Source organism: Solea senegalensis, linkage group LG9 (assembly GCF_019176455.1).
Source record: "Solea senegalensis isolate Sse05_10M linkage group LG9, IFAPA_SoseM_1, whole genome shotgun sequence".
NCBI classification, from domain to species: Eukaryota; Metazoa; Chordata; class Actinopteri; order Pleuronectiformes; family Soleidae; genus Solea; species Solea senegalensis.
In genome coordinates this window covers 7,779,754-7,798,410 of record NC_058029.1, presented here as the reverse complement: position 1 = coordinate 7,798,410, position 18,657 = coordinate 7,779,754, and the positions used below count along the sequence as shown (strand labels likewise).

Sequence of the window (18,657 nt, the reverse complement as noted above, 5' to 3'; positions counted from 1 at the left end):
ATTCTCAGTTTTTCAGGTCAAAACAATGCTTCTGATATTTTTGGTATTCCATCTTTAATAGTCTGTTCATATAACATTGACAAATATTCAAATTCATTGAAACATTAAGAAGCAAATCATTTTTTTCAGGTTTATTGAATAGCCCTCTGTTAATATTGTACACATTTTTACATATCTACTAAAATATAATTTAAAAACCACAAGGAGGAGCATCTGGAATGTGTAATTATTGCCTTTTGGCCACTGACATGTTAGCCTGAACTGAGATGTTTAATTAATGCAGTACAAATTAAACAGAAATCAGGTAGTCTTCAGTTTTTATGACACAAATATTGAAATTGGTTGACATCTAACCTAACATGAAGAAAACATAGTATATGCACCTGGTTTAAATTAATATGCATATTTCTTCATTCAGTGAGTTGATCAAAACCGAATGAATGTCTCATCAGGGATATCTGCATGCTTTCCAAAATGTAAGCAACCAAGGCACACACCTCATTAAGATGCTCTTTCTCTACTGTGAATTCTTGTGCATGGCTGACCTGCTGCAAAGATGAATGTGCAGTTTTCTCACATTAGTAACCAAGATATGGTACATGTATAAAAACAAACAGGAGCATCCGAGTCACATAGTATTTTCTTGTAAAATGTTGTCAGCAGATGCAGATTCCATGTGACATGGAGTGAAAAGTATTTTGTCATGTAAACCTATTTCTTTTTCAGACGTAATTTGCTACATATGGTCACGATAAAACCGTTTTAAGTTACTTTATCTAATAGTTTTGTTGCTGCTGTACGGACCAGGTCCTGTATCTTAGTAGCAACTTGTTCCAGTGCTTGGTATTTCTGAGCTGATGGGGTCAAGGACTAGATTACATTTGAGCAAAGTTCTGGGAACATGAACTTGTCCTGAGCAAACACTACAGTGTGTCATCTTACATAACTTTGTACGCTTGACCCCATTTATCACGTGAGTGAAGGGTCCACAGTCTCCAGCTGACTGCCTGTGGTACAAAGGGAAATCTACGTAGCAAAATGTTCCAGAGACAAAAAAACTTATCCTGTCATTTAAATACATGGTGATAATTTACAGTACAGATCAGTAGAGCGAATGTTGTCCCAGTTCCATTGTATTGTTCTGGGACATGTAAAGCTTCCTGCCTTTGTTTACTCAATTCTTGTGCAGTAGTTTGCATAGATCCAAGAGTTGTAGTGGTGCAGCAGCTCATGCAACAGGGAACAGGGCCAGCTGGGTCACTTGTATTTGTTGGCGAGGTTCTGAACATCGTTCTTGGTGAACTCTGTGCTCTCGACGCTAGACAGATGCTCAAACAGATGAGTCATGTGTCGACGCTTGTCCTTCTCCATCAGCATTAGTGCAATCTGCAGAAAACGGCACATTGTTATTTATGACAAAAGCCCCAGCTGCTGGGAACAAACATAAATGTTTGGATGGGAAGTAAAACATTGTCTTACCGAGAACCTGTCAGCCGTATGCAGGTGGTTGAGGTGCTGGTAGACCAGGTTGGTGTCTTTTTCCAGGAGGTGGGAGTCCAGCGCCTGCACGATGAAGCTTAAGGTGTGTCCGTCCAGCTGGGTGCTCAGGTACTGTGGAAGCATCTCTGGGGCCGTGGAGGCCAGCAGGTTGGAGCAGGCCGCCGTGTTTCCGGTAACACAAGCTGCGTTCAGAGCCTGGCCGAACTCCACACTGCAAGTTGGATGGAAGTTGATGGTGGTGTCCTGTCCTCTGCAGCTGCCTGCTGAGTTAGGAACAGCCACGGGCTCTTCATCATCATCCTCAACCTGAGGAAGACCAGCAAAGGGGTTTTAAAGATGGACACGTTGTTCATGCAGCATCAAAATGAAGACAGCAAGCACGTGTGGAAATCCAGCAGTTACCTCTCAGGTTTGTGTCTGATATGATACTGACATCACAATTCCTACAGAGTCCCACAGATATCGATGTTATCCCAATAGAATCTTTTGCCTCTTTATAATTTTTTTTTTTTAGTTCAATCAATGCTCCAACTACATGGCAGACATTGGCAGCTGTCACGTTTTCCAGAGTTTAGTGAAATATGTCATATTTAGGGTCATATCAATTTGTACGTTTCTCTTTTGACAGACAAAATCTGATTCAGCACAAAATCTGATTCAACACACTCTACCTCTGTGATGGGAACCGTCTTCCTGGGCTTGCCTCGTGAGTCATTAGCCAGACTCTCTCTGAGTAGTACTGTGACCTCCTCCAGCTCCTTCTCGGCCTCCTGCACATTGGGGTCCTGCTGCAGCACCTCCTGCAGATCAGTGCTGCATGCAAGGTAGTCCTGTAAGATGTGGAGGAAACATATAGCGCCAATTATTTTAAAAGTAATTTATATGGCACTTAAACACACCATTGATGGCATACAGATGCATCATCAGCTGCCATTTTAAAAGGGCCATGTCACCTTTAAGGTGTTTATTGGCATAAATATTTTAATTGCCTTAAAATAGAATGTGTTAAGTTATCATAGCCTTAGAGTAGAGCAGGGCGATCAATTACAAACACAGTTTTTCCACAGCCAGTAAGGAGCTGGTGATGGCAAATTTAAAACCAGCACAAATGGATGTAGGGCACAGTAAAAAAAATATTTTATTTTTTTAAGAGAATCTGAGGCACTAGCAAAAATGTTTTCCCACTTTAACATAATAAAACATTTTGTTCAAACCGATGTCCTTCACACACTTCAAAATGCATAAAAACAAAAACATGTTCCGTATCAGCTGTAACTATTGTATTCTCTTTTAAAATTTAAAATAAGCAAGTGTGTCGTATTTGACCCAGGTGTAAATCAAAGTGCATAAAATCTAAAAGGTGCACAATATTTCTCAATGTTTCTCCTTGAATCAAGATAAATATTTGTTGCATTGTGATCCACGAACTTCTCAAAGTGCATTTAACAGAATACAAAGGAAAAATCAAAGTGATCAATTCAAACCTAGCAGGCTACACACAAGTGCTGCATCCATAATGTTTGTCCACTAAGCGCTTGCTTGTGGGCCGCATGTGGGCCACGGGCCACCATTTGAATAGGCCAGGTGTAGGCGCAGCCTTTTGGCTGCCATCTTGTGCCGCCATGTATCTACAGCCACTCCAACAGACATACCAGCTATTATGTGCATTTCACTTTTGGAAGTTCAAGTTTTGCTTGAACGACTCCACCCTTATACCCAGATGCATAAACCAACATGAGAAAAAGGAATGGAGAGTGTCTACATCCTTTTGGGTATGCAAAGGCCACCATAGTTTCCTGGCGCACTTGGGAAAGAGAGGAGTGAGCGAAGGAGTCCTCACTATCTGACGTCAGTAATTCTCACACATTTAAATGAACACATTCCCTTGTGGCGTTTTGTTGTTAAAATAACATACAACTCTGTTCACCTTAAGGCCTTTAAAGGCCAGAGCTCGTCTGTAGAAGGCTTTCTTATTGGTTGGTTCCAGTTTCAGTGCTGCGTCACAGTCCAGTTTGGCCTCAGTAAACTTCTCCAGCTTCAAGTAGCAGAGGGCTCTGCATGAACACACACACACACACACAGAATGTTGATACACTTACATAAGTAGAGACTTTTGCTTGTGTGATATTATAAAAAGTGACTTCAACTTCTACCAAAGTCATTTTCTGTGAAGATACTTTTACTCAAGTATCGCTTTTTAGGTACTGGTAGATGTAGCAAACAGCTGGTAGCTCTGGTGCGACCTGACATACCAGCTCTTTCCACGACAAAGCGCGACGTACACACTCAAACGCAAACAACACGATAGGAAACGTTCCATCATCGTCACAGTTTCCTCGGCGATATGATCAACATTCTATTCAATCGCTCAGAAGATGGATGGAGCGTGTGAGCAGCGGGTGATAGAATGCAGTCAGACCTGATGCCTGCATGAACTACGCTTGTGGCTTTTCTCGCTGTATGATAACACGTGTGATAGTGGCAACAGGAGAAGTTGTGAGAGACAAAGAGCTGAGGCAGGCAGCTGTTTCCTGAGCCCTGGTCGTTCTGTCCTTACCAACAATAGATCCTAATTTACTACCAGTGACAGACTGACGACTGGCTGGGATTTGTTAGTGAGCTGAATGCATCTCCTGACAGAGGACAGCTGCGGACACTTTATCAGTCTGATGCAATTAAATTAAAAAAAACAACAACTCCATACTGAGTGTTTTCTAACATTTCTGACTCACAAGGAGACAAATCATGAGAGGAAGAAGAGCAGCACGAAACCGGAACAGAAAGTGAAAGAAACCACAAACCTGTTGGTGTAGATAGCACAATCCTCTGGCTTTAGTTTAAGGCATTCACTGTACTTTCCCACTGCTTCCTGGTGTTGGCCCTTCTTCACAAATTCATTCCCCTCTTGCTTCAGAGCTGAAAAACGAATTTCTGCTTTCCTTTCTGAAAGAACAAGTTAAGTGGTGATTGTTTATAAATTGCCTGTTCACAGTGGTGTAATGTAACAAAGCACAACTACTTTGTTACTGTACTTGAGTACAAAATTCATGTATCTGTATTTTACTTTGTTATTTATTTAACTAGCAACTTTGGTAATGGTCTGTATTTATACAAAGCTTTTCTAATCTTGATAAGCTGCTTTACACTACACTTTTGCCATTCACCCATTCACAAGTTAAGTGTCTTGCTCAAGGACACGTATAGACAAGCAGAGCCAGGGATTGAACCTCACAACCTTCCTCACTTTTTTTAAATACTGTGTTGCATCCGTTATCACAAGGTGGCAGCAGCAGCAAGCATTTTGGCGCTTTTCCACTACGTGTTCCCGCCTTGCCTCACCTTGACTCAGCATGGCTCGACTCTGCATAGTTTGGGTGGTTATCCATATAGTACCTCCTCAACATGGGCGGAGTCGTCACAGCACAGCTGCATGAAACTGCTGTTTTACATGCGACACACTAAAACTAGTAACTAGTAAAGCTAAGTTATTTTCGATGTACTGAATCATTAGAATCATCCATTCATCCAATTTCTACTGCTTTATCCTCCACAGGAGGGTCACAGGGGGTGCTGTGCCAATCTCAGCTGACATAGGGTGATAGGCAGGCTCACCGTGGACAGTTTTGTCATTAGAATCCGTTAACTAAAAAGATTAGTTCAGTACTTCCTGCATGACCAGAGCACAGACTCCGTCTGACAAAGTCACTAAGCTGAAATACAGTGGCAGGGCTTGTGATTCGATTGCCAGCTTTCAGCAGTGCTGTTGCTAAATGCACCAGGCTCCTCTGTTAAATATTGTGATTTTTACAGCCTTTTTGCTCATGCCTCTTCCTGTGACGGCACTCTGACCAATCAGTGCTCAGCAGTCTGATAACGTCACGCATAGTATTGGCTCAGCTTGCTTGGAAACAGTACCAGCCACCAGGTGCTAATGGAAAAGCAAAATAACCGTGCCGTGCTGAGGTGAGTCGAGTCGTGCTGGGGAAAGCATCCTTTAATTTGTGAACTGCATGTGTGTTTGCAGAAGAGAAGTCATTTAAGAGGTTTCCTGAATGCATCTTTTTAGTTTCTCCATAAACCCCTGCATTATTTACTTCTGCTCTCATGTGCTGGACTTAAGAATTCTCAAATATCTGGTGAATAATCCCATTTAATATTCTTATAGCACCCCTCCTAATTTGAACAGACCCTCCCTTTAACTTCTTAGAAAACCTGACATGAGGAAATACACCAGCCCTCTGTGCTGTTAAACTTGAGGGTTTAAACCCTTCAAAAATAATGCTGTGCCAGCTAGAGCTGTTGCAGGAATGATAGTCGAGTCGGAGATCAATCACAGCGAGGACTAATCAATCTGTGAGTGTCTCCCTGTGCCAGCAGGTCCATTCTTTCATTACATTTTCAGAATAATTGCTGCAACCTTGGGAATTAAGAAACTGCATAGTAATGTTTTCTTAACATCCTTATGCTACACTATCTTTATTATCTACAATAATAAAGATATTGTCTACTGTCACCAGCAGAGGAGAGGAGAGGACCACCTCTTTGTGGAGTTAGGGTTCATGATTGGATAGAGTAATGTGGGAAACTGACCAAACTCTCTCGATCAGTGAAATCACATTTACTTTTACAAAGCTTGTCCCCTTGATAAAGAGCCACGTTGCACAAAGGAACAGCATGGAATGCTGGATGTCCTTCAGGGTTGCTCTTTATTTTTCCTTTGTGACATTTATTGGCCAGATACACTGAGTCATGCTGGAATGCCTATTTACGTAGGTGACGCGGCTGTCGGTGTAAATAGCCACATCATTTTACGCATTCGTCTTCCACACGTCTGACTTGTGAAAAAACAAGTCAGGCTTGGTGAAAACTAGGCTCATGTGACATTCAGGGAAAATCAGATATAGCTAATGGAGGAATACAGGCTCTCATTCATGTATTTCACAATAAACAAATACTTCAGACAAGGACGAGGCTTCTTTCCCCTTATGTCACACTTGTGTGCATTAATCCAGAGTTTAAGAGATCAAGATTCACATGTGACTTGACAATTAAGTGTAAGAGCTATGTGTAATCCTGTGTTTCTGTGGATAACGCAGAACAGGATTAATGTTTTTTCCCCCCTTTAACACACACCTGCATCCCTGGCAGCTTTCTCTGCACGAGCCTGGAGAACTTCCGCACTGGGTTGCTCCTCTCTGCGGTGCTGCTGAGCTGACAGAGGCACCAGCGGAATCTCTGAGAGTTTCTCTCTCCACTCTGGTCCATCCTGCTCAACCAGTAGCCTAGAGATCCTGGATGAGGTCACAGGTCAGTTTACTACATGGCTTTTATACAAACACTTATGAAATATACAACAACACACCATCCTGAATGATGCAGAGAAAACAAGGATTAAAAGGTATAAAGGACTAACACAAGCAGTTTACAGTTTTGTTGATAAAAAAAAGAATTAAGCGAGCACTTAATCATTAGAGGTTGTATTTTCTGTGAGATTTTGAATCCAGTCCTCAATGGGTTGGTGATTTTGATTTGTTACATGTATGCGATACATTAAAAGAAAAGCTCAAAACAATACAATGAAGGCAAATAGAGCAATAACACCTCCTTATCTTAATAATGCCTTATCTGAGACACTTCATGTTAAGTGTTACCCAATTGAAATGTGACATGGACAAAATCACAATCATTGCAGTAACTGATCACTAATTCTGTAACATTTAGCCAAAAGCTGGCTGTGTCAGTCAGCTTTCACTCCAGACAAGAAAAGACAAGGCACTTTCAGTCTCCCTGTCCTCTGCAGAGACGTGAATAAGGCTAATACCTGTTGACACTGTCGTGTGCTGCCTGCACACTGGTGTCTATCTGCAGGACAGTTTTGTAATCCACGTAGGCCTTTCGGTAGCGCTCCAGGGACTCATAAGCCATGGCCCGGCGGAGGAGGGGCTTAAGTGAGAATGGCTGCAGCTCCAGAGCTCTGGTTGGTATAAATAGACAGGGTGAGTGACATGAGCAAAAGATCAAGTCTGCAGCTTCCACTGCTGATGCTTGTGTGTGATAGTACTGCCAATATATATGCAATATAACTGTAAAATACATTCCCGAAAAATACTGCAGTATGTATAAGGGTACTTCAGTTCTATTTTATAGTAATTTAATTGTATGATTGTCATGTGTACACATTTTATAGCTTTTCTTTATTTCTTTATTGCTTTATCTTTTTTCTTACCACCCTTTTTGTTACTGCTGACTCAAGAAAAATCTATCTACACTTCTATCTATCTATCTATCTGCTAAATAGCAAATTATCTATGCTTAACAGCTAACTAGCCAGCTAACTAACAATCTAGCTATGCTAACTAGCTAACTATCTATCTTTCTATCGATCTACGCTAACTAGCCAGCTAACTATAAATTTATCTGTGCTAAATAACTAACTAACAATCTATCTATGCTAAATAGCGAACTAACATCTATCTATCCATCTATCTATCTATCTGTCTATCCCTGTTTGACCTAGAAACTGAATATAAAAGAACAGATTCTTGAGGAGTTGAGTTGAAATCCCTGACAACACACCCCAACAGCACAAATCTCCTGGTAACATGAGAGTTAATGATAGGGATTTTCAATGTGAGACACAGTGTTGTGAAATCGGAGTCGACGCCCACAGCAAACATGACTAGTCACTTGTTTTTGCTGCATGTAGGAAAAAGAAAAAAGAAAAAAGAAAAGGTCTCACGTTGTGGCGTCCTGAATGCAGTCATGACTGCTGCCGTTCTTCAGGGAGCACGCTGCTCTGTTAGAATACAGGACACAAAGATCCTGCGGACTGTCAATCCCTGCACACAGTGAGACAAATGTAAACACAAAATGAGTAGGAAACATCTTTCCTCATTTCCCTCTGGAACTGTTTCTCAAAGTCATAGTCTAAAATAGCTTATATGCGTGTATTAATAATTAATAAGGTATGATGTGGTCAGTTTCATCACCTGACACCAAAGATCTATAGAAACATGGGAGTTGTGTTGTAAATATTTTGACTTAGATTATGTTGTTTCTGTTATCGATGTGTTCCTGTAACGCTGAAATAACACCTTTGTTTGCATCATTGCCTGACGCATGAATTAACCTGTCCTTGCATGTCAGACGGATAAATGCAGTCATATGTATGTATGATGCCGCAATGGGCTTCCACAATCTGAGGGCTGTGCATGTTTTCAGCTATATAAATTCTACTTGTTTGGTTTGACTTCAAACCAAATCGCTTGTCATTTCTAACACAGTCTATATGCTGTACAACGCAGACTGAGCAACATTGTTTTTCATTATGTTTACTAAACATATCAAGAATGTCATGTCATCAGATTATGTATATGACAGTGTGGTGGTGATGAAGATGATGAATGATGGCAGCGGCATGTAGACATGGCTGTGACGACCTGCTGAAGTTCAAACCAAGAATTAGAATAGGGATGAAAGGTGATGTAAGGGATTTAAGGTTATGCCACTGCTAGACATTACATGGAAAACGAACCACGGCTCAGCAACATCCCTTAAATGTATTGGTATCGACAAAAGTGTCCAATGCAAGGGGAGAAACTAATGAAACAGCCGTTAAAACTGGAGCAATTCTGGAATTAAATTATAAAGCATTGTGGACCTTTTGGTGTTTAAAGTCACTTTGAACATGGCATGGTTCTAATTGCTTCACAAACTGCTGATCTACTGGGATTTTTCACCCACAACCCTCTCTAAAATCTACAGAGACTGGTCTCAAAAAGAGACAATATTCAGTGAGTGGCATTTCACAAATACAAACGTCAGAGGAGAAGGGCCAGACTGGTTTGAAGGGATAAAAAGGCAACAATAACGCAATTAACCACTTGTTACAACCATCTCTGAACACACAACCTGTCAAATCTTGAAGCAGATGGGCTAGAGCAGAAGAAGACCACGCCAGGTGTCACTAGTTTATACACCTGCCACTTAATTAGGACACTGGACATCTAATAAAGTGGCAGACTGTCCATGTGTTGCTTTTTTAGGCTTAACATGTCTGTGATGTGAGCTGTAACCTGCACTACATCAGGCAGATGATGATGTTGATGATAATGTCAGTGATCTATCACTTTCATTTCCACTTGCATAGTTGACCAGTGAGTAATATCGTGGCAGTCCACTGAGACAAGAGACAGTATGTTTGATGGCTGGAGAGCAGCAGCTTCTCCACGTCCATCAATCACTCTCTCGCTCCCTCTCTGTGAAAATGATGGCTGTGTTCCCACAGACTCAATTTCACAGAGAGTGGTTTTGTGGTCATGTGACTGGGGCCGACCTGAGCTGAGAGGCTTAACACCAGGCTGAAGCTAAAACTGAAACACTGTTCACATCGACGAGCAGCCAGAGATCTTAACTATTCTGTAGCTCTTTTAGAACATTTTCACGAGTGGATAGTATATAGTCATGTGCAGAATATTGTTGTTGCAGGATAGAATTTAGATTTTCTTTTGGTTTTCTCTTTTAAAGCTATCCTGCAGTGTGATTAAAGGGGAAAAAAGGTACATCCATTATAGTGGCAAAGTAATGAACTTTGATATCAATGAATCTGTTGACTGTAAAACCATAAAGCAGCACATAATCAAGGGTTAGACAGGTGAGGAAACAGCAGTCAGTTCAGTTACACCACAGGCGGTTTGTTTTTTCTTGTCACAACATGTTTACAACAAAACTTGCCACACTGTGTGTTTATGTCTTCACACTATAGAACAGTTAACAAGGACAACATTAACCAACACCATTTCCTCAGCCCTACCTGAGTCGGTGTAGCCTTGAATGGCTTGTGAGTATTTCTCCAGTGCATCGGCAAACTGTCCATTTTTAAACAGCAGGTTTCCTTCATTTTTTAGCCGGGCCAGAGGTGGGGGCAGGGCTCCACATGGGGCATCAAGGTTGACAGTTTCTCCAGCTTGAGTTGTCTTCCCACTGCCGCTCTGATCGGTCTGGGATGAAGCTGTGGAGTCCCTCTTGCTTGTTCCATTGGACACCTTCTCCTTGGACTCATGCGGTGTGACTTTGTACTTGTCTGAGCTGGCTCCTTTGCTCCTCCATTGTCCCGCGTGAGAGCTGCTGGCGTCGCCGTGTGGACCCCTGTCCCCTCTGCTGTGGGGCTTCTTCTGAGCATTACCCATGTCTCCTCTTTCGCCAGGAGCAGCTGAGCTCTCCTCCCCTCCCACAGGCTGGCTAGGTTCAGCCAGAAAGGCTGTAAGGAAGAGAAGAGGAGAGGAAGGAGGGGTGAGCACACCCACCGGAAGAAGTCAGTGGTTACATCACAGCACAGTGGGGGAGGGTTGGCCACTTCAAAGAGGGTGTTCCAGGAAGCAGCTTAGTAATGATGGGTGGAGGTGGGGTGGAGAACAGCACGCATGTGTAGTAGGCTGTGTCATGTGACTCACTGGGACAAAGGGAGTTTGACAGGAACAAGACTGTCATGCTATTACCAGAAATACTCAAGCTTCCTCAAACGTTTCCTACACGTATGTCTGTCTGTCTTGTCTATTTATGTCTATCTCTCTCTCTGTCTGTCTGTCTGTCTGTCTCCTCAGGTAGGTCATTCCAAATTCCAGGTGCTAAGGCATGGTCTCATTAAGATTTATGCCTCAACTTTGAACTATGATAGACACAAAGCACTTTTGTAACATTTCAGTTTGGCGTTACCACACTATTACAATGTTACCAAGCTGTTACATGGACATTACATTACATTAGAAATAAGATGGCAGAACATTATTCATTATTACCAAAACAATAATTACCATGTTATCACTGAACATCATCATTTGATAATATTTAGATTCTACAAACTACCATGAACATTAGTATTAATTGATTTTGTTATGCAGGCTATCTTAAAGTAATAAATCAGACGTTAGCTGATGCTTGTTAACATAAATAAATAATAACATAAAGTGTGTGGGGGCATTTGCAGTAACTTTAACCCTCACCCTAACTAATAATCTATAAAATAATGACTTTTTCCACTTTTTGAAAAATAGGTGGAACCTAATTTAGGTTTTGATAAATGTATTGATCAGATTCACCTGTGTAACAAGGCACATATATTAATTTTCATATCGCAAGGGCATTAATTGTCTAATAGTCTAATAACCTAATGTCTAATTGTCTTTAAAGAAGTCGGGAACATTCCGATAATTAATTAATCATTTGGCTAGAAATGTATTTCTTGGTGGGTCTAGGGAAAATATGAATGCTGTATAAATCAGGGATATAAATGTTGAATATGGTGACTTTCAAAAATGTTACCTTGCGCTTGCATGTTATTGTTACTATCGTCATTTTCCTCCTCTTCTTCTTGGATGAGGATTCTTTTGCCCCTTCTTTGCTGCTCTGGTTGATTTTCCTCCAGCGTCTCAATTTCAGACAGAAGCGCCTACAAAAATATATATATGTAAATAATTTATCAACAGTAACACAAGAAAGAACTAAGTAACTGCATACATTTACTCTGAGTACATTTTAAACAAGCTACTTTTTTACTTTAACTTGAGGACATTTTTAGACCAGTACTTTTACTTGTACTTAAGTAAAAAAGTACTTTCATCTGAGTAGAATATTTCAGTACTCTTTCCACCTTTTGTGAAAATGCACTTCAGTGTATACTTTTAATATAGTTGCATTGCAATGAAAATGCTACTTTGTGTGTTTTTGAATGCATTGCAGCAGCTCCAGTGTTTTCTAATACACTAATACGGTGACATCTAGTGGATAAAGGACTACTTGCAAAGTAATCAGCAGCAGGCCTCACTCCTACCACTTACTATGGCTACAGCATTTTGAGGCTCCTCCATAAGAACCTCCCTCAGGTCATCAGTGGCCAGGTGGAGTTGCCCCATGTGCTTGTGCACAGTGGCGCGACGTAGCAGGGCTGACATTTAAAAACAAACATCACGTGAGTGACAACAGTGCCGTCTTAAATGTCATAAATATGGCCTGCAATCTTTCTGCAGAATTGTACTTAAAAGGGAAGCACCTTTCACATTGCATGGTTCCAGGTCAAGGACACTTTGGCAGTCTGTCATGGCATTGTGCCACTGGTCGAGCTTGATCTCTGCCTGGGCTCTGTTGTTGTATGCAGCCACTGTTGGTGAAAAACAGAGGCTCCTACCAAGGAGCAAAGAATTTAAATCCAAGCCAAGTCAGTAAAATGTTTTCAGTCCCTTCTTAAGACACAGCTTTTCCTGTAGTTTTTAAAAGTCCAGTGTGTAACATTTAAGAGTTTTTTTTTAAGCTTTAGAAAAGGCAATGACCCAACTTTACAGAGGCTGCCCTCTTGCATTGTTATTTTTCTACAGCAGACTGTAAAAGTCAAACCAGTAAGAATAATACACAAATGAAGAACAACATCCTTTCTGGTATGTGAAGGCCACCGTAACAGCCTTCACATACAGTACATGGCCTTCACAACTACATACACATAGTTCATGCTTGAGAAAACCTGTCTGGCATAAATAGGTATGTGGATCCAAAGATGGACAGGATTCCAAAGGTGTACTTCTTCATGTACACATTATTTCATTTAAGTGTCGGGAATGGCTTCCCATATTTGAGACACAAGTTTGTCGGGCTTTTTAATATTGCATTTGATGTAGACATTGGATGTGATGCACAAAATATTAAAACACTTTTATTTATCACCTTGATCTTAAAATAAGAGGTGTTCACTTTGACAGGTTGCAGACCCCTGTACTAGATGAATATTTAAAAAAACTGACCTGGAATAGTAAGCGACTGCCTCCTCATAGTCGATGGCTCTGAAAGCTTCGTTGCCTTTGTCCTTCTCACGGTTTGCTAAGAGGAGCCTCTCCTGCTGAGTCAGCACTTTTTTTTTTAAACAAATACAAGTAGAATATTAGGGCCATGTAAAAAAATAAAAAATAAGAGAAAAACAAAACAAAAAAACAGCATACATTCTGAGAATAAAGTCAGAATTATGAGGAAAAAAAAGTTAGAATTGAGAAAAAAAAAGTCGAGAATTATAATTCAAAGATTAAAATTGAGTTTTGATTTAGAATTCTGACTTTAATCTCAGAATTCATGCTGTTTTTTTACTTTCTTTCAAAACATTTTTTCACATGTGGCCCTAATACTCTTCCGTAACACACAGTGCTTTGCAATAGCCACAAAGTAAATATGAGATGTTATTCAAAACACATTACATGAGACGTCCACTTCTGTCTTGATTTTAGCGTGTCCTTTGATTTTCACGGCTGGTGGATGATCACTTTGGAGCACATCCCCATCAACCCTCTCACATTCCTTCTCCACATCAAACCTGGCAGAAACAAAATTATTTTCCAATTATTATAATTTTGCAAAATGATTACCTAGAACTGTGTCACTATTGTAACAGCTGCTGTGGCAGCAAGAAGACAAAAGAAATGACTCACTTGTCCCATTCTTGATAATCACGAGGAAGAGCACGTTTTGAAGAATTCCCTTTCTCCTTTGCATTTGAAGTCTGTGAGGACATATGACTTCATTTAACTTTTTTTTATATATATTATATATATCTATACCTATAATGTGCATGTCAGGAGCATGACTTAGGACACTGGTTACCTTACTAAGTGAAATGGAGGAAGTGGAACCTCTTATAGATGGTATCTCCTTCATTAGATCATGTGTTGACTGCTGTTGTAGTGACATTTCAGTGTTTTTGGTTTCTTCTTGCCATGTCTGCAGAAAAGAAAACATTTTTCATAAGAAGGGAGACAAGTGTATAGGAAATTGTATTTAAAACTGAAAACGTGGAACGTACCATTAACTCATCAACAATCTGGTTCCATTCATCTTTACCCAGGCTCGCAGATGTTGCCACAGGGTTTGCCTTCCTGAGCACTCGGCTCTTAGGGTTCAGTTTCTCCAAGTGACTCTCGCAGAACTCAATCAGATGAGGGTAATAGCCCTCTTCGCCAGACCTTTACACAAAAGAACACAATACATTTATAGATTTCTTAACATTTTTGTTAAGAAATCTATCAGGCAGTTAACAACATACAATGTGAGTTGTGCCTCTACACATATTCAGTGGATTTTACCTCAGAACTTTCAGGATCTTTTCCAGGTATTTCACATCTTTGCATTTCTCAATGTAACCATAGTCCAGGCACTCAACAGGGACGTCCAGTGACTTTGATAACGACTCCCTGTGGTCAGCAGTGGTGGAACAGTTTTCAAAAACATCCATCATGCCTGCAAAAAATGTCTTCTGTTACTATAAGTTCTGTTAATAGGAGCCTTCAATCAATCAATCAGGATAAAAATAATTTATGCTGCTTTTTTCCTCATTACTATGTTAAAATGTATATACAGAGGTTATAAGAATATGCAATATAGAGTGTCTTATATCCTTTTTTTCAGCACAACCTATAGGCAATTTGATGAGAACCCCAACCTTGATGAAAAAGTAACTGAGTAACTTTTACTCTGAGTACATTTTAAACACACTACTCTTTTACTTTAACTTGAGTAAATGTTTAGACCAGTACTTCTACTTGTACTTAAGTAAACTGTTATCAAAAATAGAGGTACTTTTACTTGAGTAGACTATCTCAGTTCTGCAGCTCAGTGGACCATCAAACCAGCGCTGACAGCACAGATACGTTGATTTAAATTTGAAATAAAACACGTACTTGTTGACAAAAAATGTCTCCACTTCTCTGAACTGTCCGCAACAACTCGACGTTCAGCTAAACACACAAGACGTAAACCACACTTTTGTAAAAAAGAAAAGGTGATATCCTTCGGCGCTGCTGCAGTTTGTCGCGTGGGTCCTGTTGCTATGGTAACCACGAAGGGCAGGACTGCAGCTGCGCCTCTCAAAAGCGGAAACACGTGACGCGGTCAGTCGGTGAGCTCCAAATTTGAAAAGGTGGCCGATTTGTCGTCGCTGTTTGTTTGGACAAAACATGTAGCGGTCAGAGACGACGACAGGAGGTGAAAGATAAAAAACACTGAGGCCCGAGACTGAAGCCGGGGAAACAACACAGTCTTTACACTCGCCTCAGTTTATACCAACAAGTAAGTTAACGTTTGTACACACGTTTAAAAAAATCTGTGTGCGACAGACACAGCGACGGAAATGAAACCGTGACTCCAGGAAGCTTTCGGTGACTTTAGTGTTCACATTTGTTATAAAACTAGTCATAGTCATAGTCATGAAGTCATAGTGGAACATTTAATAGCTTTTGGGTCGTGTGTTAGTGTGTAATACTCGTTTTAGGCCATTTTCTGGCACTCACACAGTACCCGTAGTCTTGCCAAAACCTGGTCGCGAAAACCTAATTTCTGAGGTTAAATTTAGGATTAAGATGCGGTTTGCAGTTAGGTTGAGATTAGGGTTTTGGCATTCACTGGTAATGTTTAAGGATAGTGATTCGGCTTTGGTCTAAATTATTGGAAGTCAATGTCTGAAGAAGTAAAGCTGATGAAATAAAACTACACAGAACCAACTCACCAAACCGAGTCGAGACGCAGGTGTTTCACGTTGTGCTTAATTACTCTGGCAACTCTTTTTCGCACGCACGTTTGTAGTCCATTATGTTTGTTGCATAATGTTGCCCAAATGAGTCCACGTTAAATTAAACACTGAAAGTAGCTATTTAACCATAACCACTTCCTCCTCTAGTTGTTTGTGGAAACGTATTATTTGACGCAGAGATGAAGTGACCGCTGTTTTTTTTTTAGTTTTTTTTTTTACTGCATTTATTGACGTAAAGTCAATGTTTGATTTAAATGTGTTTATTGATCTGTATTGTTTGTCATGAGTCACAGGGGTTTGTGTGGCAGCAGTCGCGACATGTTGGCGGCTACAGTTCATCCAATAGCGGCATCACAAGGAGCTAGGTCTCCTAGCAACGCAGAGGAAGCTGAGCTCAGTTTTTTTCTTTATAGAATATTATTATATTATATTATTACTATTTTGATAATTGATTCATTGGATTTTAGTAGTTTTTTTATATTTAAAAACAAGTTCTCAGATTATTCATATTCTTAAATGTAACTATTCTTTGGTTTCTTTGCTCCATGTAACAAACAAATCATTAAAACAGAATAATTTTGGTTTGTGGACATCACAGGGTACCCCACGATACGGTTCACAATACATGGTCAACGATACCAATACTATCCTGATACATTGATTCTGTTATAATCAATGTATTGCAAGACAATCTCATAGCGATACATCAAGATTAGGGCTCAACAATTAATCAAAATTCTATCTAAATCACAATGCAGCCTATTAGTCCTCAATATTTGTTAAAAAATACCATTTTAGATGAATTATTGTCTTTAAACTATATGTTCTACAAAATGAAGAGAACATCTTAGTTTCTCACAGATATCAATCACACAATAATCATTTTAAAGGCTAGGCATTAAATTACTGGGGTGATATTTATTCATTTAGTGTTTTTATTTGCTTTTACAGGTCACACCACCTCTTGGATATTTCTGTGTTTTGGTCAAAGCTCGCTCACAGTGAGGAACATGGAGTATACGCCTAAGTCCAGTGTTTACCCTGATGGCTGCAAAGGCCAGCACTGTTATGATGATTGTTGTGACAGTGGGTACTCGGGTTTATTCCACAGTCCACAGTGCATCAGTGGCGTTGACCTGTGCAGGTCTTTGTCGGCTGTAGAATTTAATGAAACGCCTAAAGAAAATCTCAGGCTTTCTGTCACACCCAAAAAGAGGAACAAAGAATCACTCAGGTTTTTGGACAGGGACTCGAGAGTAGCACAGCAGCCTCCGGCAGTCAGCTGGTGTGAAACTCCTAAAGTATATAAAAGAAATGCCTCACTGCGACACAGACTCCTCATGTGCAAACCCAACACAGATGTCAAAACCGACAAACCTAGATCACCCTGCACCAGAAGAACTGAATCCTCCTGCAGTGCCAAGTCTGAAAAATGGCTCAGTGCATCGCTCGACTCTCTAGACACAATGATGGGAACTTTAGCACCAAGCACTTTAAGCCTGGATCAGGACCTGCCATTATCCACCAGGAAACGTCGTCTCTTTTTCTCGCAGATGAGGACATCCACTCGTGAAGATGGTAAAATCAACTCTGGTCACCCCACTGATTTTGAGAAAGGAGATTCACTGTCAGACGCTATCTTCAGTAATAACATTTCTGCCTCTGATCAAATTAATATTGAGACTCCACAATCCATGAAATTCCTGCCCGCCTCATCCAAGGAAAACTCTCAATCACCAGTCAGTCTTTTGACCACTGACCTAAATGATGTCTTTTGCACGCCATCCTCCGTGCACACACCCCAATGTGCCAGGTATGTGCATTTTTGACAAAATGATTTGGAGAAGCAACTCTTTACAATGTTGTTGTTTTTAAATCCTCTCTAACCCTGTGACAGGTCTGTGTGTGAAGACAGTGGGTTCAGTTCCCTGACCCTGGATAAATCCCAATATTCCTCAGTAGACCACGATGGCTCGTTTCAGGAGTTGCTGCTCTCGTCGTCCAGAAAATCCAGTGAAACCCCAAGTCAGGCGGAGGCAAAGCGGCGCTCCCGTTTGCAGCGACAGCACAGACTCTCAACACTTAAAGAAGGGGGCTCTCAGTCTGAGGATGACCGTTCCGACAGAAAGCATGGGCGTCTTCATCAGAGCAACAGCTATTCTAAAGATGTCTCTGCTGATTATACCACCCCTCGCGGGGTTCTTTCTATTAAATGTGGTAATAGCATGAGCTCTGATGGTTTGGCCCTTGCAAAACAAGATTACACCACCCCTCTGAGAGCCACTGTAGCCAAGTCAGAAAACTCAACACCTTCAAGCACAGCTCCTGCTAATCCAGACTTGACTCCTCGCAGCACAACCCCAGTCAATCTCTCTCTGACTCCAGCTCTGCAGCTGGTTCATGCCATGTGCCAGCAGAAAGCTCAGATGTTTGCTGGGCAGAGTCCAAGTCTGAAGGAGCAGCTGAAATCCACAGCAGCACTTGCAGAGACCCCATCGACGTTCAGGACAGCGATGCCACTGGCTGGACTGATTGGCAGGAAGATGGGCCTGGGGAAGGTCGACATACTCACAGAGTTGAAGAAGAGGAACCTCGGGCAC

The 18,657-nt window shown here is 40.9% G+C and overlaps 1 protein-coding gene across 1 annotated transcript; it reads right to left on the bottom strand.

The window, feature by feature from the left end:
• Positions 1-35: 35 nt before the first annotated feature.
• LOC122774272 (sperm-associated antigen 1-like) lies at positions 36-14,772 on the bottom strand. The gene is made up of 18 exons (XM_044033387.1): positions 14,616-14,772; positions 14,336-14,495; positions 14,137-14,253; positions 13,965-14,035; positions 13,734-13,849; positions 13,290-13,395; positions 12,548-12,678; positions 12,336-12,442; positions 11,821-11,947; positions 10,313-10,759; positions 8,240-8,339; positions 7,322-7,474; positions 6,634-6,791; positions 4,302-4,443; positions 3,428-3,554; positions 2,172-2,330; positions 1,480-1,806; positions 36-1,386 (listed from the first exon to the last, which is right to left on the bottom strand). The coding sequence occupies exons 1-18, from the start codon at positions 14,765-14,767 to the stop codon at positions 1,258-1,260; spliced, it is 2,829 nt and encodes a 942-aa protein (XP_043889322.1). The 5' UTR covers positions 14,768-14,772; the 3' UTR covers positions 36-1,257.
• Between the last annotated feature and the right edge of the window lie 3,885 nt (positions 14,773-18,657).